The sequence below is a fragment of the Nipponia nippon genome, unplaced genomic scaffold (assembly GCF_047370975.1).
Source record: "Nipponia nippon isolate SJK-2023a ecotype South Korea unplaced genomic scaffold, ASM4737097v1 scaffold_40, whole genome shotgun sequence".
NCBI classification, from domain to species: Eukaryota; Metazoa; Chordata; class Aves; order Pelecaniformes; family Threskiornithidae; genus Nipponia; species Nipponia nippon.
The window spans coordinates 165,334-185,883 of NW_028262359.1; the positions used below are offsets into that span (position 1 = coordinate 165,334).

The following is a 20,550-nucleotide window of genomic DNA, read 5'->3' on the forward strand; positions in this document are numbered from 1 at the left end:
AAAGCCTGCAGTGGTGACATGCCTGCTGCCTCCGGCCCCACAACGTCCCTTGCCCTCAGCCCCCTCCTTCTTGCCAGCCTGTGGGACCAGCAGCAGGGACACCAGATCCCCGTGCCACAGCTCCCCACTCGCACCCTGCACTGCTGGGGGGGACGTCCTGAGTGCCAGGGACATCTGGATCCCCAGGGCGTCCTGCTTCTCAAGGCCTGACTCCCCAGTACACCCCTGCACCCCAAATCCCCAGGGACCTCCCCAACCTCCCCCCCCAGCCCTGGATCAGCTGGCTGCACCCCACGGCCGGGTACCCCCTCACCCCCCACCCCCAGTGGGGACACCCCTCCCCAGGGACCCCTTCCCCCCTGCACCCCATTCCCCAGGCCCTTCCCAACCCTTGGCGAGACCCTCAGGACGGGGTCCCCCCCAGAACCCACATCCTCCCCCCAACACTTCCTCACTGGACCCCCCCCCAGCACCGAGGTACCCCTTCCTCAACCTCGCCCTCGGGGGGCGAGCGCCCCCCCCGCCCCCACTAGCCCCCTCGCCGGCCCTCCCTCTCGGGGGACCCCCCCGCCCCCGCCGCGGTGCCGCCCATCCCCGTCCCGTCCGGCCGGGCGGCAGAGGGCGCTGGCCGGCCCGGGGCGGTGCCGCCCGGGGGAGGGCGCAGGCGGCGGGGCGGGGGCCCGGCGGGGCGCAGGAGCCGCGGGCGGTGGCCGGGGCGGAGGAGGCAGCGCGGCCCATGGCTCGGCGGCTGCCGCGGCTGCTGCTGCTGCTGCTGCTGCTGCTGCCGGTACCGGCGGCGGCGGCGGGAGGGGGACGGCGGGCGGTGACCCCCGACGGGACGGTCGCCAACTTGACGGTGGCGGTGGTGTTGCCGGAACGCAACGTGAGCTACGCGTGGGCTTGGCCACGCGTGGGGCCGGCGCTCAGCCTGGCGCTGGAAGCCTTGGAGCGGGGCGACCCGCCGCTCCTGCCGCGGCCCTTCTCGGTGCGCGTCGAGTTCATGAGCTCGGAGCTGGAGGGCGCTTGCTCCGAGTACGTGGCACCGCTCAACGCCGTGGACCTGAAGCTCTACCACGACCCCGACGTCCTTTTCGGGCCGGGCTGTGTCTACCCCGCCGCTTCCGTGGGTCGCTTCGCCTCGCACTGGCGGCTGCCGCTCATCACCGGCGGGGCGGTGGCGGCCGGTTTTAGTCGCAAACGGGAGCATTACAGCACGACGGTGCGTACCGGGCCCTCGGCGCCTAAACTGGGTGCCTTCGTTTCCCACCTCCACGCCCACTTCAACTGGAGCACCCGCGCCGTCCTCCTCTACGTGGACCGCAAAACCGACGACCGACCATACTACTTCACCGTCGAGGGTGTCTACCAGGAGCTGCAGGACGGCAGCAACCTCACCGTGCGACATCACATCTACTCCCCCGATGAAGGCGGCCCTGACACCGCCATCCACTTCATCAAGAGCAATGGGCGCGGTGCGTGGGGCTGTGTGGCGTGGGGAGGGGGGGAGGGCATGGGGGGACCCCGTGGGGGGACAGGGCTGGGCTCCCTGGGGAGGGGAGCGGAGGGGGGTCCCCACGGGGGAAGCACGCAGGGCTCGGGGAGGAGGCAAAATTCTTCGTGGGGTGCCAGCAAGGGGCTGAGGATGTGGTGGGATCCGTGGGGGGACGGGGCAGGGGGGGACAGGGGTGCGGTGGGACCTGTCTGGGGTGCAGCGAGGGGACGGGGGTGCTGCAGAGCACACGGCAAGGGATTAAGGGTGTGGTGGGACCCATCTGGGGCACAGCAAGGGGACGGGGACGCAACAGGACCCGTGTAGGATACAGTGAGGAACCGGGAGCACAGTGGGAATCGGGTACAGCAGGGGGTCAGGGGGGCAGTGGGACCCATCTGGGGTATAGCAAGGGATTAGGGGGGCTGCTGGGATCCGTGTGGGGCACAGCAATGGGCCGGGGACGCAGCGGGATCCATACAGGGTGCAGCAACCGGCCAAGGAGACAGTGGCACCTTTGTGGGGCACTGTGAGGGTCTGAGGACACAGCAGGACCTGTGTGGGGTGCGGTGAGGGGCCGAGGACATACTGGGACCCGTGTGGGGCACAGCAAGGGGCCAAAGACATGGTGGGACCCATGTGGGGTGCAGCAAAGGGTGGGCAGAGTGAGACCCGTGTGGGGCACGGCAAGGGGCCAGGGGCACAGTGGGACCCGTGTGGGGCCCAGGGAGGGGCTGGGAGTGCAGTCGGACCCATGTCAGGCATGAGGATGGGCTGAGGGCACAGTGGGGCCTGTGTGGGGCACGAGGAGGGGTGGGCAAAGGGGGGTGTATGTAGGGCACAGCAAGGGCTGGGCACATTTTGTCACGGTGGGGCTGGGGGAGCAGTGGGACCTGCACGGGGAGGTGCATGCACAGGGGACAAGGCAAGACCTGAGACCCCTGGGCCACCCCGGTGTCAGTGGGGGGGTCCAGGGCAGGGTGGGGGGCCAGGGGGTCCCCCTCCCTGCCCCCCAGCCCGGTCACTCTGGGCCAGGGGAGAGCTGGGGTGGACCCTCGCCTCGGTGGGACGCGTGGTGTGAGGGGTGCTGGGGCCACCCCTACCCTCTGCGTTAGCAGGATCAGGGTGTCCCTGGGGGCAGGCGGGACCCAGCCACCTCCTCGGAGGCTGAAGGTGATGGTGCAGACGTGGCCGTCTGAAGGGCAGTGCCGGCTGCGGTTACGTGCCCAGAGCAACCTGGTGCAGACATGCTGAGGTGGCTGTGCCGTGCTCGGGCAGAGCCCCCCGGCCTGGTATCTGGGTGCCCTGGGCTGTGCCCGTCCCCGCTGCGCCCCGGGGACGGGGCTGGGGACGGCCCCACCCTGCTGATGGAGGGATAAATCAATTTGGTGCCTTGCGAGTGCCCCAAGAGAGCAGCTATATTGGGAGCGGGAGGAAATGGAGGGGCTTACGGAGGCAGCTGGAGAGCAAGGGCAGCCTGATGGTCTTTCATTATTGATGAGCGGGGTGTATCGATCCCGGAGCCAGCCGCACCGTGATGCTTCTTAATGGATCCTGAGATGCTGTGTCATTAAGAAGGACATTGAGCTGGGATGAGTGGAGCCAGATGGGCCAGCAGAAGACATGGCCAAGGCTGCGTGGGACCAGGCTGGGGGCTCGCGGCTGGGGTGCTTTGGGGTGCTGGACCGGGTTCCCCTGGAACTGAGGCTGGTGGGGCTGGGTCCATGGGGCTGGGCATCCCATGGTGGGCTGCGGGAGCTGGGCAGCTTGTGGCTGCCCCTCTCATTTGCTTGGCTAAAATCAACGATTCCCATCAGCGTTTCCGGCTTGGTGCCGTAAATCACCCTGATGGGAATCAATCCCTCCTGGTGCAGGCAGGGGGTTGCGGCTGCTGGGGGCCGGGGGAGGAGGCCAGGCGTGGGCAGAGACCTGGGGGCCCTCTGAGCCGGGATGCGGGGGGGGGGGTCTGGGCCCCTCTGGCCACAGCCCAGAGATGGGAGCAGGGTGTGGGGCTGAGTGCTCAGCCCCACAGAGAAGGGTGCGATGCTGATGTTAGGTGCTTTCCTAACCTGGGAATGTGGGGCAGGGAGCGGGGACCCTGCAAGGCTGTCCCAGGAGTGCCCATCCCAGCCTGGCATAGCATGGAGAGGGAAGCAGGAGCTTTGGCCGCAGCCACATCCATGTCCATGCCCTTCAAAGACACCCCATGTCATCCCTCTTGGCGTCACCTTCCTTCTCCCAGGTGGTGGGCAGGAGTTTGATGAACGTTTCTTGGGGAAAACCACTTCCCTGCCCCACCGTGTGTCCTGAAGCTGCTGATGCCTGAGGCTCTAAATAGCGGGCATGGGGGGATGTGGGTGCATCGCCCTGTCCCGTGTATGGCCACCTCGCGCTTTCCACTGCCCCTCTCACTAGTGCCTGGGCGACGTGCAGGGGCCCACGTCTCTCCTGCCACTTGCAAAAGCGCTGATATAATTAGAGCTGTGGTTGAGGGAATTACCAGAGCATCTGCCTGCAAAGCCCAGGTCCCCTGCCTGGGGAGATGGCTGGGCGCTGCCGCCGGGAGGGGAGTGCATTTGGTCCTCGCCCCTGCAATCCCCCTGGGTGTGGGATGGCCACTTGGCCAGGGTGAGAGTCTCTGCGCTGCAGTGCCCTGTGCTGGTGGGGCTGCTCAAAACTGGGATTTGCTGCCCGAAACTGGGATTTGCCCTCACTTTAGGGTTATCTTCCATCATGCAGGGGTCAGGCAGCGTCCTGCCACCTTGTCTGCATGCTCGAGGTCCTGCCCGTCCCCCGGGACTGTGCACTCTGCCTCCTGCATCATGGGCATGCCCTAAATAAATGCCTGGGGGCTGCATGCACCCCAGGCTTGCAGGACCCCATTACCCCTTGTCCTCGGTGATGCTGAGGCTGCCTTTGGCCACTCTCTGACCCCCGGGAGGGTGCTGCTGGCCAGGCAGGAGGCTGCCAGCTGGAGGCAGCTGCCAGCGTCACGGAAAGCCCCGAGCCTTGACCCTTCCCTTCTGCATGGCTCCTGCAACCTGTCCCTGGGGAGCCGTCCAGGCGCCATCAATCCCCTCACTCGGTGGCCTTTGACCAGGCAGGCTTTTGCCGCCGCCGGCACGGGGGCCGGCTGCCCAGGGTGTCCCACCATCTGCCAGCAGCTGTTGTGGCTCCCCAGCCCCTGCGGTGCCGCAGGCTGCCTTTTCCTGGTGCCTGCAATGGGATGGGGAGGGTCCCACGCTGTGTCCCTGTGGGGGGATCCTCAGCCTCTGCATGTCAGGGAGATGCTGAGCTGCCCATCCTGGCCAAGAAATTTGGGGACGGGACATTTCTGGGTGTGGGACTAGCGAAATGGGGAAGCCGAGAGTGTTTATTTGAGGTATTGCAGCACTCAGAGGGAAACCATTTCAGACCCTGAAACGGGCTTTTGCTCATGCACAGCCCAAGCTGCTGCGATTTCCCTCTCCCCCATGCCCAGGAGCAGCTCCCCACATCGCTGTGGGTTTCCCGTGCCCAGGGTGTCTGTGCTGGCTTTCTTCTCCCACCCATGGGCTGCCTCGCTGCCCCCATGGGTGACCCTATCGGCTCTGCTGCCTGCACGGCCGGGTGCCATCCAGCAGCAGGGACCCCATCCCAGGGCGCAAGGCTCCCTTGCTGTCCCCAGCCCTCCCCGTGCTCCGGATCCAGCCGCGGCACCGGGCCCCATGCAGAAGGGCTGCGTGCTGGGGCCAGCGCCGGAGCGAGCGTGACATTCCTCCAGCACCCGCCGCCGCCGCCTCCTCTGTTGCTCAATCCCGGGTTCCCAGCCAGGCTGGCTGGAGCGGGGGCCCTGGTTTTCCGGGGGGAGGGAGGAGGCAGTGGCAGGATCCTCAACAAGGGCAAGGAGGGCCCCTGCTCGGGGGGGTTTCGGACACTCTCGAGTGCCCGTCCCCACGGCCCGTGGTGCCCTGTGCCAGCCCCACGCCGCCCCCAGGCAGCACCTGGGTGGGCATCCCGTCGGGGCTGGCTGAGCCCCTAGCAGCGGTTGGGGGCACGCAGGGCGGCCGGCCGGGGCCCGGGCACCCCCTTGCCGTGTGGGTCACACCAGCAAGATGCTCTGTTTCCAATTAGCGCCGGGCGGCCGCCGAAGGTGCTGGAATCCGGGAACCTGCACATTCCTGCCGCACGGCCGGCCGGCCACGAACCCAAACATGGGTTTGTCTGTTCCCCAGGGGCCTCCGGCGCACGGCCCCGATGCCTTTCCCGTCCCCCCCGCTCCCGTGGCTGGGGCTGGCGGGGAGCAGCCAAGGAGCTGATGCCGGCGGCAGCATCCCCTGGGTGGCTTTTGCTGGAGCAGGGTGTGTGGGGTCTGTGCCTGGGGTGTCCGCCTCATATTTTGGAGCAAGAATTCCCCTGTTCTCCTTTCCCCCGTCAGCCCAAGGTGGCTGATGGGGCAAGAGTGGGTCAGGGCCAGTGAGGGCAGTGGGGCTGAGCGGGCTCTGTAGCCATGGGGCATGTGGCATGAGAAGGTGGTGAGCTGAGCACTGCCCCATCCGCCTGCTCCATCCTCCCTGCAGCCGCCGAGCGTGCCCCTGGGGTTGCTCGCCCCATTGCCCCAAAGGAAAGCATCCCACCCCGTGCCTGAGCAGGGTGCCCCGGGGTGGGGTGGCATCGTCCCCCTGACACCCTGCATCTTGCTGGCAGTGGTCTATCTCTGCGGGCCGCTGGAGATGCTGCAGCAGATCATGCAGCTGGCACAGCGGGAGAACCTCACCAATGGCGACTACGTGTTCTTCTACCTGGATGTCTTTGGGGAGAGCCTGCGGGGCGACTCCTCCCGTGACCCCTTCAAGCCCTGGCAGCAGAGCCCAGGCCAGGACTCGGGGCTGCGTGAGGCTTTCCAGGTGAGCTGTGCCCACCGGGGGACAGGGACCTCCCCATCCTGGCCCCAGTGCATGAAGCAGGGTGCTGTGCTTGGTTGCAGATGGTGCTGGTGATCACCTACTATGAGCCCCAAAACCCTGAGTACCAGCAGTTCCAAACCCAGCTCATCCTGCGAGCCAAGCAGAAATTTGGGGTGCAGCTCAACTACTCCCTGGTGAGCAAGTCACCCTGTGTGGTGGGGCGGTGGGCACCCTCCCCGTGGGGCTGCGGCACCTCGCCAGGGTGCAGAGGGTGGGACATGGCCATGGGAAATGCCAGAGGGGCCATCGCTGGTGGCAATGGCCGTGGGCAGTGCCGTCCCCGCAGGGTGGGTACATGGCCCCGGTGTGGGGCTACAGGGCCGTGGGTGGGTGCATGGCCCCGGTGTGGGGGTCTTGTGGCCGGGGTACCCCCGTGTGCGTGGCCGCAGGTGCGCTGAGGTTCCCCCCCGGCAGATGAACCTGGTGGCGGGGTGTTTCTATGACGGGATGCTGCTGTACGCCATGGTGCTGAACGAGACCCTGCGGGAGGGCGGTTCCAAGAAAAACGCCACCCACATCATCGAGAAGATGCGGAACCGCCGGTTCCAGGGTAAGGATAGGGTGGGGGTGGCCGGGACGGGGGTGCTGCGGAGGCGGTGGGACCCAGTCCCCGTCCCACCTGGGTCTCTCCCTTCTCCCACAGGGGTGACGGGGCTGGTGAGCATGGACAGCAACAATGACCGGGACACCGACTTCAACCTATGGGCCATGGGTGACCCCGAGAGCGGGCAGTATGAGGTGGGGGCCGGCACCGGGATCTTGCCGGCAGCCAGGGCTAGGGGATGGGATGCTGGGGGCTGGGGGGGCCTCAGCTCTCTCTGCCGTAGGTGGTGGGACACTACTCGGGTGTGGAGAAGCAGATCCACTGGCTAGGACGACCCATCCCCTGGGTGAAAGGAGCTCCCCCCTTGGACAACCCGCCCTGCGTCTTCGATGTGGAAGACCCCTCCTGCGATAAAAGTGGGTGTGCCGGGTCCCCATGTCTCTCAGTCCCCAGCACCCTTCCCTGTGGGTGCACAGGAACCTGGTACCCGTGGCCAGCCAGGCCACACTGACACCCCCTCCTGCCCGCAGCCCCGCTCTCTATGCTGGCCATTGTGGCTTTGGGCACCGGCCTCACCTTCGTCATGTTTGGCATTTCCAGCTTCCTCATCTTCAGGTCAGTTGGGGCTGGGGGAGACTCTGCCTGGGCACCGGGCACCCCTCAGCCTGGCGGGGGAGTGGACAGGGTGGGGGGGTTTGGGGGCCTGACCCCAGTGTGCCCCCCAGGAAGCTGATGCTGGAGAAGGAGCTTGCCAGCATGCTCTGGAGGATCCGCTGGGACGAGCTGCAATTTGGGAGCCCTGAGCGGTACCACAAGGCAGCAGGCAGCCGGCTCACCCTGTCCCTGGTGAGAGCTGCCAGTCCCGGGGCACCACCCTCCTCCTGCCCCTGCCCCTGCGCTGCCCTGCCTCCCTTGTTGATCCCCTGCGGAGCCACCGCCCCATTGCATCCATCCCCTGCGCAGCCCTCCCTCCCTCCCTACATAGCTCTCCATCCCCTGCACAGCCACACTTCATCCATCCCCTGCACAGCCCTGAGTCCCCTACAGAGCACTGTGCCTCCATCCCCTACACCCCCTGCAGCACACCATACCTCACCCTATAGGCTTCACCCTCCCTACAGAGCTTGTCCTGACCCTTCAGAGCTCATTCTGGGTGTCCCTGCCCTGCTCTGTTGGTGCCTGTCACCCCCCAGCCCTGGGGTCCCCATCCCTAACCCCCTCCTTCCCCCCAGCGTGGCTCCAGCTATGGCTCCCTGATGACCACCCACGGCAAGTACCAGATCTTCGCCAACACCGGCCACTTCAAGGTCAGTGCGGCAGGTGGGGAGCGGAGCCCTCCCCCCGAAGCCCCCCAGCCCTGTTGGGGTGCTCCCCCTTGGCTGCATCCCCACCCTACGGGATGCCGCCGCCTTCCTTCCCTCCCCAAATCTGCCCAGCGGGTGCTAACCTCTTCCCCTCCCTGGGACCCCAGGGCAACGTGGTGGCCATCAAGCACATCAACAAGAAGCGCATCGAGCTGACGCGGCAGGTGCTCTTTGAGCTGAAACACGTAGGTTTGGGGTCTGAGCCAGGGTGGGCACTCTGCCTGGGGGTGCAGGGGCCACTCGTGGCAGTGGAGGGGGCTGGCGGGAGCAGCAGCGCATCACCCCCTACCTCAGTGCCATCTGGGCTCTGCTTTCACCTCCAGATGCGGGACATCCAGTTCAACCACCTGACCCGCTTCATCGGGGCGTGCATTGACCCCCCCAACATCTGCATCATCACCGAGTACTGCCCGCGGGGCAGCCTGCAGGTAGTGGGGCTTGGGGGCACCGGGGGTGACATGTAGACACTCCAGGTGACACGGCTGGGCCGGGTGTTGAGGACAGGGCTGTAGATGCTGATGGCCACCCAAACCCCACAAGACTCACAGCAGAGCTGGCATCGGAGGCCAGTGGAGGGGAGGGGGTGGGTGCCATGGATCCCCCCGCAGCTGGGTGCTTGGTGAGGCTGGTGCTGGTGCCACCATCACCGGGGCACTTGCCGGGGTCCACTCAATGTGCTGCCCCAGGATGTCCTGGAGAACGAGAGCATCAACCTGGACTGGATGTTTCGGTACTCCCTCATCAACGACATCGTCAAGGTACCCAAGCGAGGGGCACGAGGGGCTGGGGAAGTGCCTGAGGGATGCCAGCTTCACTACGTCTGTCTGTCCCAGGGAATGGCCTTCCTGCACAACAGCATCATCGGCCACCACGGCAGCCTCAAGTCATCCAACTGTGTGGTGGACAGCCGCTTCGTGCTGAAGATCACTGACTACGGGCTGGCCAGCTTCCGCTCGCCCTGCGACAGTGAGGACACGCACGCCCTCTATGCCAGTGAGTGCCACTGCCGGGGACCGGGGGACTGGGGGGCCAGGGTGGCCCTGCCTCACCACCCTGTGGCCGTGTCCCACCAGAGAAGCTGTGGACAGCCCCGGAGCTGCTGCAGAAGGGATGCCTGCCCACCCCAGGCATGCAGAAAGCCGACGTCTACAGCTTCGGCATCATCGTGCAGGAGGTCGCCCTGCGCAACGGCCCCTTCTACATCGAGGGCATGGACCTGAGCCCCAAAGGTGAGGGTGGGGGGCAGGTGTGGGGTGGTCCCATCCCCGCCGGGGAGGTCTGGTGCTCACCATCGGCCACCCCCCCGGGCAGAGATCGTGCAGAAGGTGCGTAACAGCCAGAAGCCCTTCTTCCGCCCCTCCATCGACATTGGGGTGCACAGCGAGGAGCTGGCAGTGCTGATGGAGCGCTGCTGGGCGCAGGAGCCAGCCGAGCGCCCCGACTTCAGCCAGATCAAGATCTTCATCCGTAGATTCAACAAGTGGGTGGCTGGCGAGCAGGGAAGGTGGCCCTGGGCGGGAGCGGGGACAGCCATGGGGGCGGTGGTTGGGGGGATGCACTGCTTTCCATGGTGCCAGCTGCCTGCACCCTGGCAGGGAGGGCAGCCCCAGCATCCTGGACAACCTGCTGTCACGCATGGAGCAGTACGCCAACAACCTGGAGAAGCTGGTGGAAGAGCGGACGCAGGCCTACCTGGAGGAGAAGCGCAAGGCGGAGAACCTCCTCTACCAGATTCTACCCCAGTGAGACAGGGAGAAATGGGAGCGTGTGGGTCTGGGGGTTGGCATGAGGTCAACATGTACCCGCTGCTGTGCAAGCATGGGGTCCCTTGCCGGCTCTCCATGCTGATGTAGGGCAAGGGATGCAGGGAGAACAGGGAGTTTGGGGTGGGAACCCACCACTGTCCCCCCTGTCCTCGCCAGCTCCGTGGCGGAGCAGCTGAAGCGTGGGGAGACGGTGCAGGCTGAGGCTTTCGACAGTGTTACCATCTACTTCAGCGACATCGTGGGCTTCACTGCCCTCTCGGCAGAGAGCACCCCCATGCAGGTGAGAGCAGGGCTAAGGGGGCAGCCCCGCCGTGGGGCTGGCGGGGGGGCTTATACCCTGGCAGTGGCATCCTGGGGGCTGGGGGGATGCGCCCGCTCCCAGCCCCACATGCACCCTTGCTCCATCCAGGTCGTGACGCTGCTGAATGATCTCTACACTTGCTTTGATGCCATCATTGACAACTTTGACGTCTACAAGGTGGGGGGGGGGGGGGTAAGCAAGCACAGCCCCCCGAAGTGAGGTGGGCAGCGAGGGGCCCGGCTGTACCCGCTCCCCCTGACCCTGCAGGTGGAGACCATCGGGGACGCCTACATGGTGGTATCAGGGCTGCCAGTGCGCAATGGGAAGCTGCACGCCCGCGAGATTGTCCGCATGGCCCTGGCCCTGCTCGAGGCCGTCAAAACCTTCAAGATCCGGCACCGGCCCAATGACCAGCTCCACCTGCGCATCGGCATACACACCGGTGAGCCCCTGCGCCGGCCAGCACCGTGGCTGGGGGATGCTCGCCCGCCCGCCCTGCAGCAGCCCTGGGCATCTCTGTGCCCGCAGGTCCTGTGTGCGCCGGAGTCGTGGGTCTGAAGATGCCGCGGTACTGCCTCTTCGGGGACACGGTGAACACCGCATCCCGCATGGAGTCCAACGGACAGGGTGAGCCATGGGGCTGGCAGCTGGGGTCCGGTGCCACGGGTCGTGGCCCCGCTGCCAGACCCAGACATGTCCCTTTTGCCCCTCTGTGCCACCCAGCCCTGAAGATCCACGTCTCGTCCACTACCAAGGAAGTCCTGGATGAGTTTGGCTGCTTCGAGCTGGAGCTGCGCGGGGATGTGGAGATGAAGGTGAGGGTGCGGGGACCCCAGTGGGGTGCCAACCCCTTCCTGCTGTGGGGGCATGCAATGGGTGGGTGGGTTGGGACCCCATGTCCCCCTTGGTGCTGGGGACAGCACCCAAGGAGCAGCACCGGGGGCAGGGAGGGTCTCACTGTCCCCCTTCGCCCCCCAGGGCAAGGGGAAGATGCGGACGTACTGGCTGCTGGGCGAGAGGAAAGACCCCAAAGTCGTCTGAGCCCGGTGGCAGTGGCGGAGCCCCCAAAACCCCAATAAGGCCACCATGCTTCCCAGTACCTGGCCCCCTGGGATGCACCGGCACCAACCCCCCGTCACCTCAGCCTCCTGCCACCGCAGCCCCCCTGCTTCAGCAGGGCTCGGGCACGGAGGGGCCAGCGGCCACGGCACCGCCTGCCCCCTTCCATCGGCACCAGCAAAGCCCACCTCCCGCCGCAGCCTCTGCTGGAGGGCGGGAACCAGCCCTGATCCAGCCCAGGGGGTCCCCCCTCTCCCCCCACCTTCTGGGGTCCTGCCACCCCTGCCCTCTCCCCCGCGGCTCAGCTGGCTCTGAGCTGCTCCCGGGGCCTGGCTGCCCCGCAGGGCACTTTGCCGTCTCTTTTCAGTACCTGGCCCCCGGCCCACCAGTACCTGGTGCCCATGTCACCCCCTCCCCGGGGCGGGGGGAAACGGGGGGCTCCTGCTGGGACTGACCCCTTGGCCAGGGCAGGCTTCAATGCCGCGGCTCCCCCTTCCCCAGTCTCCCCCTCCCCTGTATATAGCCCCACCGGGTCATGTAAATACCCCCCCTCCCCAGGTGTAAATATAGGAGTCGCTCCAAACTATTTTGTTGAAATACAAACTTCCCCAAATCCCTCTGTCCCCTGATCTCTGCTTTGCCCTGCCCCGGAGCAGGAGCAACATGGAGCTCAGCCTGTGCTGGGGATGGCTGCTGGAGCATCCCGGAGCATCGTACCCTGGGGGTCTGGCTGCGGTGTGGGGGTCCGGGCACAGGGAGCCACTGCAGGGCAGCTGCAGTGGTGGCTGGCGAGGGCTCGGGGTGGTGCTGGGAAGGCAGGGCCGCCGTGGTGGGGTTTGCTTTGGCATGAGGGCTGCAGCGCGTTCCTCTGACCTCATGCTCTGGCCGCGCTGCCACCGCCTCTTACTGGAACCCATCTGTGCCTGGGGACCGGGATAGGGGCCACGTGTCACCCGCTGCGTGTCACCAGGAGAGGGCACGTCCCAGGGGATGCGGCTGTGCCAGGGGCTCTCCCTCCGTGCCCAGGGAGGGAGGCTTGGGGCCATAGCATGTTTTGGGGCAGCAGTGACTCACAGAGGGGCTGGAGGGTGTCCCCACGCCTGCGCTGCACAGCCCTATGGGGATCGGGATGCCGGGGACACGGCGCTTCCCTTCCAAATGCCCAACCTGAGAACAACCCTGGGGCGACAAGGACGCTGGGACCACCTGTGCCCCCCTGCTCCTTATTGCTTGAGGGGTTGGAGCCAGCTGCTCAGGGGGGCACAGGGCAGGGGCTGCTCTAGGTACTCAGTGATGGGAGTGGAGAAGGCTGCGTTCCTCCGGAAGGGACTGTCCCCGCTGCGGATGCTGGTGACACCCTGGAGGGGAGGGAAGCGGAGAGGTCCCTGTCAGCAGCCGAGTCCCCCGGGTGCCGGCAGGGCAGGGTGCCGGGGGGCTTACAGGCAGGCTGCGGGCTTGCTCCAGCCAGAAGCTGCAGGGCTGCTCCGTGCAGTAGTTGTGGGGCTGCGGGTGGAAGCAATGTGACAGTGGGCAGGGGGGGCGGCATGCCCGGGGGGGACACGGGAGCCTTGTGGGTTCCCTGGGGGCTGCCGTAGGCTGGTGGGGGGGGCTGTCCCCTGCCTGTACCTGGGTGGCGGGCAGTGGCGTGAACTGGCAGCAGCCGGTGTGGTAGTCCTGGTGCATGGTGGAGACCGACTCCACGGGCGTCTGGGGGGGACAGATCTCCTCCAGCATCTCCTTCCTGCTGGCAGAGCAGACCCCGCACCCCTCAGCTCTGGGGTGCCCCCCACAGCAGGGTCCCCTCCTCCAAGGCATGGCTCCAGGGGTGGGTGGCTTGCAGGGGCGCAGGCTTGCCTGTATTTCTGGTAGAGCATGGCCTCCAGCATGGCCTCCCGCTGCCCTGCGGTGGGGAGAGGGCCATCAGCCCCACAGCTAAGATCTCCTTGCTGCCTTTTGGGGGGCACAGGGCTTGGGGGGAGGGGGGCGGTCAACCTCACCTCGCCCCAGCAGCAGGGCCCTGTGTGGCGGGCGGTAGGCGTCCTTCATGGTGGTGCTGTCGGTGGGCCAGGAGAGGGGCTCGTGGGCCAGCAGCCCGTGGTGGCCGTGCCGATGGATAAAACCCTCGCTGCCCAGCTCCTGCCCCGGCACAAGGTCCAGGTGGTTCGTGGCTCTCTGGGGACGAACGGCGGGAGCTGTGGGAAGGGGGCAGGAGCCCACCCTGCAGTGCCCCGTGCCTGCTCCCAGCCTTTGGGCTTTCGATAGTCCCATGGGGCTCTGGGAGGTGCCGGTGAGTAACCCTCTCATGCTGAGCGTTCGCAAATTGGGGGCACTGCCCCATACCTAAGGCCATGCTGCGCAGGCAGCTGCCTGAGACCAGCCCTGGGAGCAGCTGCAGAGGCACGAGCTGCAAAAAGGTGGGACGGTCCTTCCAGCCAGCTCCCCAGGAAAGGTGGAGTGGGGGCAACTGTGGCTTGGGCCCCTAGGTGCTCAGGCTGTCCCTACAGCTAGGCAAGCACTCTTACGGCACTTGAACAAACCGTGCGGTCCCCACGGCTGTGGCACGCCTTGGCCCATGTCCCCCCCAGCCGTGCTCACCCAAGCAGGCGTTCCCGCATCCCTGCAATGGGCTGACACCCAGCTCCCGCTGCCCCAGCCGGCAAGCTCCCGGCCCTCCTCCCAAAGCCTCGCTGTTGCTCCCCACCTGCCTGCCCATGCCTTTTGTGCTATTGAATTTCATCCCCTTTCCATCCCACTGGGCTCAAGGTCATCCAGGGAGCTCTGGCTCGGCCAAAGGCGGCTATTTAAAGAGTGGGAGCTGCCCAGGAGCGGGAGGCTTCACGGGATCAGCATGTGGGATGCGAGGGGGTGGGTTTTGAGGGGCATTGCCCCTTATGGCCCACCAAGGTGGTGGTGGAGAGTTACCTCCTCCTGCCAGTTGTGGATCAAGCATCTTCCCCGGGGCACCAACCGGCTGGGCTGCTCTGCCGGCATCTGCAGGGAGGCGGGCAGCACCGGCACCGCGATGGGGGGCACCTCACCGGGGCAAGTCCCCCATTTTCCAGGGCAGGGCGGCAGCTTGACCAGGCAGGGATCCTTCCCAGCCTTGGCGGGTGGCAACACGCTGGGCAGGGCCTTGGTGGGCAGCTCGGCTGTGGCTGACGGCATCTCCTGGGGCACCTCGGCTGTGGCTGACATCTCCTGGGGCACTTCGGTCGTGGCTGATGGCATCTCCTGGGGCACCTCGGCCATGGCCAATGGCATCTCCTGGGGTATCTTGGCTGCAGCCATCTGCTGGGGTACCTCGGCTGTGGCCAATGGCATCTCCTGGGGCACCTCAGCTGCGGCCATCTCCTGGGGTATCCCAGTCGTGGCCGCCAGCGTCTCCCCGTGGCACGGGGGCTCCTCTGTGGGCAGCTCAGGCAGGAGGACATCGCTCCGGGCCCCGGCCACGCACGGTGGCCTCCCCCCTGGGCGCACGGGGGGCGTGTGGCCCATCCGAGCCACCCTGCAGGTGGGGACAGTCCCTGAGGAAGGGCGGTGGGGCGCATCCTTCACCCCCCCCCCGTGCCCGCCATGTCCCCAGCACCCACCAGTGTGGGGTCCCCATGGCTGGGGACCCCGGGACACCCACCGTGTCACCCCCACCCCGGGGCGGGGGACAGGGGCCTCCCCTCCCTTCGGGGGGCGGCAGCGGTGCCTGCTGCTGGGTCTGTGCTCCGGAGGGGTCCCCCCTCCATAACGCCCCTCTCCCCCCGCGCCCAGCAGCAACCCCCCGCAGTGTCCCCATCTTCTATCGCCCCCCAGTGCTCCCCAGGCCCTGTCCCCCACCCCCCCCGGCCCCCGCCCCCCAGATGCCTCCCTCGGGGATCACCCTAAAGCCCTACCCCCCTTAGTGCCCCCCCGGCCCGGTCCCACCCTGGGGGGCTCTCGGTCCCCCGCCGCCGCACTCCCTCCTCCATGGCGCCTGCGCGGGAGGGGGGGGGGGTGAGGCCGCTCCGTCACCATGGAGACAGTAAACACCAGCCGCGCCCCGCCCACCGCCGCAAGCTCATTGGTGGCGCCGGCTTCGTGCGCACCTCCCATTGGCGGAGAGCCTGGAGGGGGAGGGGGCGCGGCCCACGGGGGCGGGGCAAAAGGGCAAGATTGGCGTGGAGGGGGCGTGGCCAGGGCGAAAGGAGAGAGGCGTGAGCGGGGCAAGTGGGCGTGGCCGGGGCAGGAGGCGCTGAGGGAACCTGGCCGGGCCCGGGCTGGGCCCCAGCCCCGAGGAAGGACCCCCCAGCCCGGCCCCGCAGCCCCGGGGCCGCCGCCGTGCCCGGGCAGGGACAGCGGGACGTGCCCTGCGCTCCCCGTGGCTCGACCCGAGCCACCCACCCGCCGCCATCTGGGCCTGGCCCGGGGTGACGGGGCCGGACGGGCCCGGCGCCTGGCTGGGTGCAGCCGGTCCCCGCTCCGAGCAGCTCCCCTCGCCGCCAGCCCTCGCCGGGCCCCCGGCCTGCCTCCCGGGCAGAAGAAGGGCCCTTTGATAGCGGGCGGCGGGGCTGTTATTGCAGCGCTCTGCGGTGTGCGCCGACGGGGCCGCCGTGCGCCCGGCCCTGGGGCCTCTGTTTTTCCTGGCCGGGGATGTACCCGGCCCCTCTGGCCTCTGGCCGGCCTGGGCCCCCAACGGGGACCGCTCCTCCCGCCGGGCACTCGGCCCCTCGCCAAGCCGGGGCTCCTCCGGGCCCATCTGCCGCGCAGCTGCGAGGAGGCGGGAGAGACGTGACCCCGGAGCCCAGGCTCGGCCAGGGGGTCCTCGGCGCTGGGGCCAGGACAGCCCCGCTGCTGCTGGAGGTGCCCCCACGCTCGGCCCCGGGCCCCGGGCTGGCCCCTGGGGTGTACCCGTACCCCAGACTGTGCTGGGGGGGTGGCAGCCTGGGGACCTGCCCCAGCTTGCGCCCCAGGGTGCTCTTCCCAGGAGCGGCCCCGGATTCCCCACCAGACCCACGCGGGCTGGTCCCCGGGGCAGCCAAAAGCCTGGGTGCCTGGGGGACACTGAAGGGACACTTAAAAGCACGACAGGACAGTGTGGGGACAGGGACCCTGGCGATGCCAGCCTGGGGCAAACCGCCCTGGGGTGGCTTATGGGGCATCGCCATGGGGCAGCAGCACTGGAGCTGCTGGAGCACATCTGGCTGCCTCCCGGTCGCTGACACATCCCCCGCCGCCCCCCTTGCCCGGCTCTTTTGGGAACTTGCGTCATTTGCGATAGTCTTAAGAACGAAAACAGCCTTTGGCCCCCGCTCCCCCCCGGCCCCGGCCCAGCGCCATTGGTCTGCGGCCGCCATCCTGCCCCGGGGCCGCTCAGGAGCTGACAAAATAAACCTGGCACAGGAGGAAACGCGACGGCAGGCGTCCGTCCCCTGACCTCGCGTGCCAGCGCTCGCCCTCCGCCAGGCGCGGCATCCCCGGGGGGCCGCTGCGGGTGAGCCCCGGGGGGTGCTGCACTGGGGATCCCCGGCCCCTCTTTGGAGTCCCCACCTCCCCGGGGACCCCCAGCCCCTCTTTGGGGTCCCCAGCTCCGAGGCCGGGCTGCCCAAGAGCGGTCCCAGGAGCCTCAAGCAGGTCTCGGCGGCGGGAAGCAGCAACATCCAACATTTTTTAACGTCCATTTGCACCCTGAAAACATTCCCCGTGCTATAATGGGTGTGTGTGTGGCGGGGGGGAGGAAGCGACCGGGCTCTGCCACAGCCCCACGCTGCTCCCGGGGGGCCCCCGCCGCCAGCGCCACCGAGCCGGAGGCCGAACAGAGCCGCCATTCTCCCCGGCGGGCTGCGGTCCCCTGCGCGGCTGGCGGGGGCCCAGGCGGCCCCGCCGGCGGTGCCAGGTGGGCCCTGCGCCACGCCAGCACCGGCCCCCGCCGCTAAATATAGCCACAGGGGCCCGGCGGCAGCCCGACGCGCGGCGGGAGCAGGAGGCGCGGGTAGGGAGTGCGCCGGTGGCGAGCAAGGGGCCTGCGCGGGTGGCGAGCATGCAAGAGCCCACGCGTGTGCGCCCCGCACGGGGCGGACGTGGCCACGTGCCGGCGCGTGCCTGCGGTCAGCGCGTGTAACTGCACGCGTGCGAGCGCCGCTGCGTGCGTGTAGTGCTGCCTGTGTTTTGCACGCGTGGGGAGGGGTCTGCGGTGTGCAACACAGCGCGCTTTGCGCAGCGGGGCACGCGCAAGGAGCGTGGGGTGCAACGCGTTTCGCATAGTAGTGCACGCACCGGGGCTCTGCTGTGCACAATGCAACTTGTGTACAGTGGTGCAAGTGCAGGGGTCCTGGGGTGTGCAGTGCAGTGAGTTTTGCACGTGGTGCACACACACAGGCCGCCTGGGGTGTGCACTGCAATGCATTTTGCACGTGGTGCACACACACAGGCGGCCTGGGGTGGGCAGTGCAGCGAGTTTTGCACATGGTGCACACACAGAGCAGGTCCGGGGTGTGCAGTGCAGCGAGTCTGGCACAGCAGCGCACGCACAAGCGGCGTGGCGAGCGCGGCGTGCGGTGGTACAGTGGTACGTGTACACGCAGGGGCGCGCAGCCTGTCCTGCACGGCCCTGAGCTCATGGCTGTGAACCTCCCGCGAGCTCCCAGCGAGGGCCCGCTGCGGTGGGGAGGAGTAAATGTGCAATTAGTGCTTTTAGTTCAATTTAGTGCAATTAGCTCGCTTCTGCAAGGCAGTGGCCAGTGTGGGGCTCCGGCAGCATCATGGGGGCACCTGGGGGCGCACCCAGGGGCAGAGTGGGGGGCACGCAGGGGTGCTGGGGCTGTGTCGTGGCAGTGGGGCTGGGTGGGCAGCATGGGGTGCTGCCGGCACCCCTGGGACGTTCCCCAGCTCGGGGACACCCCTGTGGCACCTGGGTCGCTCCCCTCTGCCTGGCTTTTTTGGGGGGGGGGGCTGGGGGATGGAGGCGCCCCCCAAAAACCTCATGCTCTGGCTGGGGGGGGGGGCTCCAGAGCATCTCCGCAGTGGGCAGGGTGGGATGTGGGGAGCCCAGACCCCCCCCCCCCCCCCCGCAAAGCAGGGCACCAAGTCCCACCCGCGTCCCCGCTGCTGCTGCTGCACCCGCGGCCGCCCCCGCCCAGGCCGGCCGCCCCCCGGGAGGGCCACCCCGACACAGAGCCACCGAAGCCACCGTGCCGAGGAGAGGGTTTATTGGGGGGCGGCGGGCAGAGGGGTCTCAGCCGGGGGGCCAGCCCAGCTGCCGCCCCCCCAGCACGTGGAGGTGGAGGTGGTAGACGGACTGCGCCCCGTGCTTCCCGTCGTTGATCACTGCCGGGACAGAGGGACAAGGGGGTCAGGCCACCCCCCGCCTTGGGACCCACCGGCGGGGGTCCTGCCCCACGGCGCGGCCGGGGGACACCAACTCACCGAGGCGGTAGCCGTCGTCCAACCCCTCCGCCTGCGCCGTCCGCGCCGCCACCACCAGCAAATGGCCCAGCAGCTGCGGGGGGAGAGCGGGAGGGTCAGCACCGTGCGCGTCCCCCCCAAAACGTCCCAGGGACCCCCGCCCCGCGCTCACCTCGGTGTCCTGGGGCCCCACGCGGCTGATCCGAGGGATGGGGCGCTTGGGGATCACCAGAAAGTGGACGGGGGCTTGGGGGGCCACGTCGCGGAAGACCAGGCACTGCCGTGGGGCGGGGAGGGGAGCAGGGTGAGCCCTGCCCCACGGGTGCTGCCCCCCGCCCCGGGTGGGGACGCGCTCCCTGCCGTCCCCGCTACCTTGTCGTCCTCATAGAGGACGGTGGCGGGCACGCTGCGGGCGATGATCTTGCTGAAGATGGTGGCCTGCCCGCTCGCCTCCTCGCCGCCCTCCGCCGCCGCCCGCCGGGCCTTGCCCACCTCCCCGTCCTGCGCGCCGGGCGCCGCCAGGCGCCGCTGCGGGGCCGGGGGGCACGCGGGGCGTTACGGCCTGGGACACGCGGGGACCCCACGGCCGCGGGTGGCGGGGGGGGACAGGACGCGGGGACCCCATGGGCTCGGGTGGCGGGGACGGGACATGGGGACCCCACGGCCTCGTGTGTGTGGGGGGGTGAGGACGGGACACGGGGACCCCACGGTCGGTGGTGGGACGGGACACGGGGAACCCACGGCCTCGGGAGGGACGGGACACGGGGACCCCAATGCCACGGGTGGCGGGGGAGGGGCGACGGGACACACGGAAGCCACGGCCTCGAGTGGGATAGGACACGGGGACCCCACGGCCGGTGGTGGGACAGGACACGGGGAACCCACGGCCTCGGGTGGCGGGGGGAGGGACGGGAACCCCACGGCCTCGAGTGGCGGGGGGAGGGACGGATGGGACACGCGGGGACCCCACGGCCTCGGGTGGCGGGGGGGGACAACGGGACACGGGACCCCACGGCCTCGGGTGGGACGGGACACGGGATGAGACAGGACACAGGGACCCTACGGCCTCGGGTGGGACGGGACACGGGGAACCCACGGCCTCGGGTGGCGGGGACGGGACACGGGGACGCCACGGTCTCGCGGGGGGGGGGACGGGGACCCCATGGCCTCCGGTGGGGGGGGAGGGGGGAACGACGGGACACGCGGGGACCCCACGGCCTCGGGTGGCGGGAGGCAGGCAGTGTGATGGGGGGGACGCACGTGGGGTGGAGGGGTGCGCACGGGTGGGTGCGCAGGGGTTCCCGCGGGCCCCATGGCCGTGACGGGGGGGGGGTGGTGCGGACCTTGCCCGGGGGCGGGGGCAGAGGCGAGCGTGGGGCGGGGGGGGCGTCGCGGCCGCCTCCTCCGTGTCCCGCCCCCTCCAACCGGTCCCGGTGCCCCCTCCCCCCCCGCCCCTCCGGCCACGCGCCCACCTGCCCCACGCGCAGCGCGCCCCGCACCGCCCAGCCGCGCGCTAGCCCCCGCGCCAGCACCGCCGCCATGGCCGCCGAGCCGGCCCCGCCCCGCCCCGCCATTGGCTCCCTCCCCTGCCACTCCCTCCCAACCCCGCCCCTCCCCGGCGTCTTAAAGCGGCCGCGCTCCCCTGCGCCCACGCGTGACGCCGCCGGACGCTCTGCGAAGCCCACGCCGGAGAGCGGCCTGCAGGGCTCC

At 68.7% G+C, this 20,550-nt stretch overlaps 3 protein-coding genes across 3 annotated transcripts; 1 reads left to right on the forward strand and 2 right to left on the reverse strand.

Annotated features, from left to right (window-relative positions):
* Positions 1-700: 700 nt before the first annotated feature.
* Positions 701-12,021, forward strand: NPR2 (natriuretic peptide receptor 2). The gene is made up of 22 exons (XM_087777598.1): positions 701-1,472; positions 6,176-6,375; positions 6,456-6,569; positions 6,850-6,985; positions 7,079-7,173; positions 7,263-7,395; positions 7,510-7,594; positions 7,705-7,825; positions 8,212-8,286; positions 8,451-8,528; positions 8,667-8,771; positions 9,030-9,101; positions 9,177-9,336; positions 9,417-9,572; positions 9,655-9,823; positions 9,939-10,085; positions 10,266-10,389; positions 10,519-10,587; positions 10,678-10,852; positions 10,939-11,037; positions 11,134-11,225; positions 11,389-12,021. The coding sequence occupies exons 1-22, from the start codon at positions 737-739 to the stop codon at positions 11,449-11,451; spliced, it is 3,204 nt and encodes a 1,067-aa protein (XP_087633724.1). The 5' UTR covers positions 701-736; the 3' UTR covers positions 11,452-12,021.
* Positions 12,022-12,692: 671 nt separating this feature from the next.
* On the reverse strand, positions 12,693-15,436 carry SPAG8 (sperm associated antigen 8). The gene is made up of 7 exons (XM_087777583.1): positions 15,385-15,436; positions 14,392-14,974; positions 13,467-13,641; positions 13,308-13,369; positions 13,096-13,206; positions 12,910-12,972; positions 12,693-12,827 (listed from the first exon to the last, which is right to left on the reverse strand). Exons 1-7 carry the CDS (start codon positions 15,426-15,428, stop codon positions 12,693-12,695), a joined length of 1,173 nt encoding a protein of 390 aa, XP_087633709.1. The 5' UTR covers positions 15,429-15,436.
* Positions 15,437-18,627: 3,191 nt separating this feature from the next.
* On the reverse strand, positions 18,628-20,390 carry HINT2 (histidine triad nucleotide binding protein 2). Its single transcript, XM_087777613.1, has 5 exons — positions 20,313-20,390; positions 19,213-19,368; positions 19,013-19,117; positions 18,862-18,934; positions 18,628-18,762 (listed from the first exon to the last, which is right to left on the reverse strand). Exons 1-5 carry the CDS (start codon positions 20,379-20,381, stop codon positions 18,671-18,673), a joined length of 495 nt encoding a protein of 164 aa, XP_087633739.1. The 5' UTR covers positions 20,382-20,390; the 3' UTR covers positions 18,628-18,670.
* Positions 20,391-20,550: the final 160 nt, after the last annotated feature.

Excerpts from the sequence above, each read along its gene's own strand:
- NPR2 (XM_087777598.1), top strand. The coding sequence starts at position 737 with ATGGCTCGGCGGCTGCCGCGGCTGCTGCTGCTGCTGCTGCTGCTGCTG. Across the intron at positions 10,086-10,265 it reads CTCTACCAGATTCTACCCCA|CTCCGTGGCGGAGCAGCTGA; the intron begins GTGAGACAGGGA and ends TGTCCTCGCCAG. Across the intron at positions 11,226-11,388 it reads GCGGGGATGTGGAGATGAAG|GGCAAGGGGAAGATGCGGAC; the intron begins GTGAGGGTGCGG and ends TTCGCCCCCCAG.
- SPAG8 (XM_087777583.1), bottom strand. The coding sequence starts at position 15,428 with ATGGAGGAGGGAGTGCGGCGGCGGGGGACCGAGAGCCCCCCAGG. Across the intron at positions 13,207-13,307 it reads ACAGGCAAGCCTGCGCCCCT|GAGATGCTGGAGGAGATCTG; the intron begins GCAAGCCACCCA and ends GCCAGCAGGAAG. Across the intron at positions 12,828-12,909 it reads AGCAAGCCCGCAGCCTGCCT|GGTGTCACCAGCATCCGCAG; the intron begins GTAAGCCCCCCG and ends CCTCCCCTCCAG.
- HINT2 (XM_087777613.1), bottom strand. The coding sequence starts at position 20,381 with ATGGCGGCGGTGCTGGCGCGGGGGCTAGCGCGCGGCTGGGCGGTGCGG. Across the intron at positions 19,118-19,212 it reads TCCTCTATGAGGACGACAAG|TGCCTGGTCTTCCGCGACGT; the intron begins GTAGCGGGGACG and ends GCCCCACGGCAG. Across the intron at positions 18,935-19,012 it reads TGGGGCCCCAGGACACCGAG|CTGCTGGGCCATTTGCTGGT; the intron begins GTGAGCGCGGGG and ends CTCCCCCCGCAG.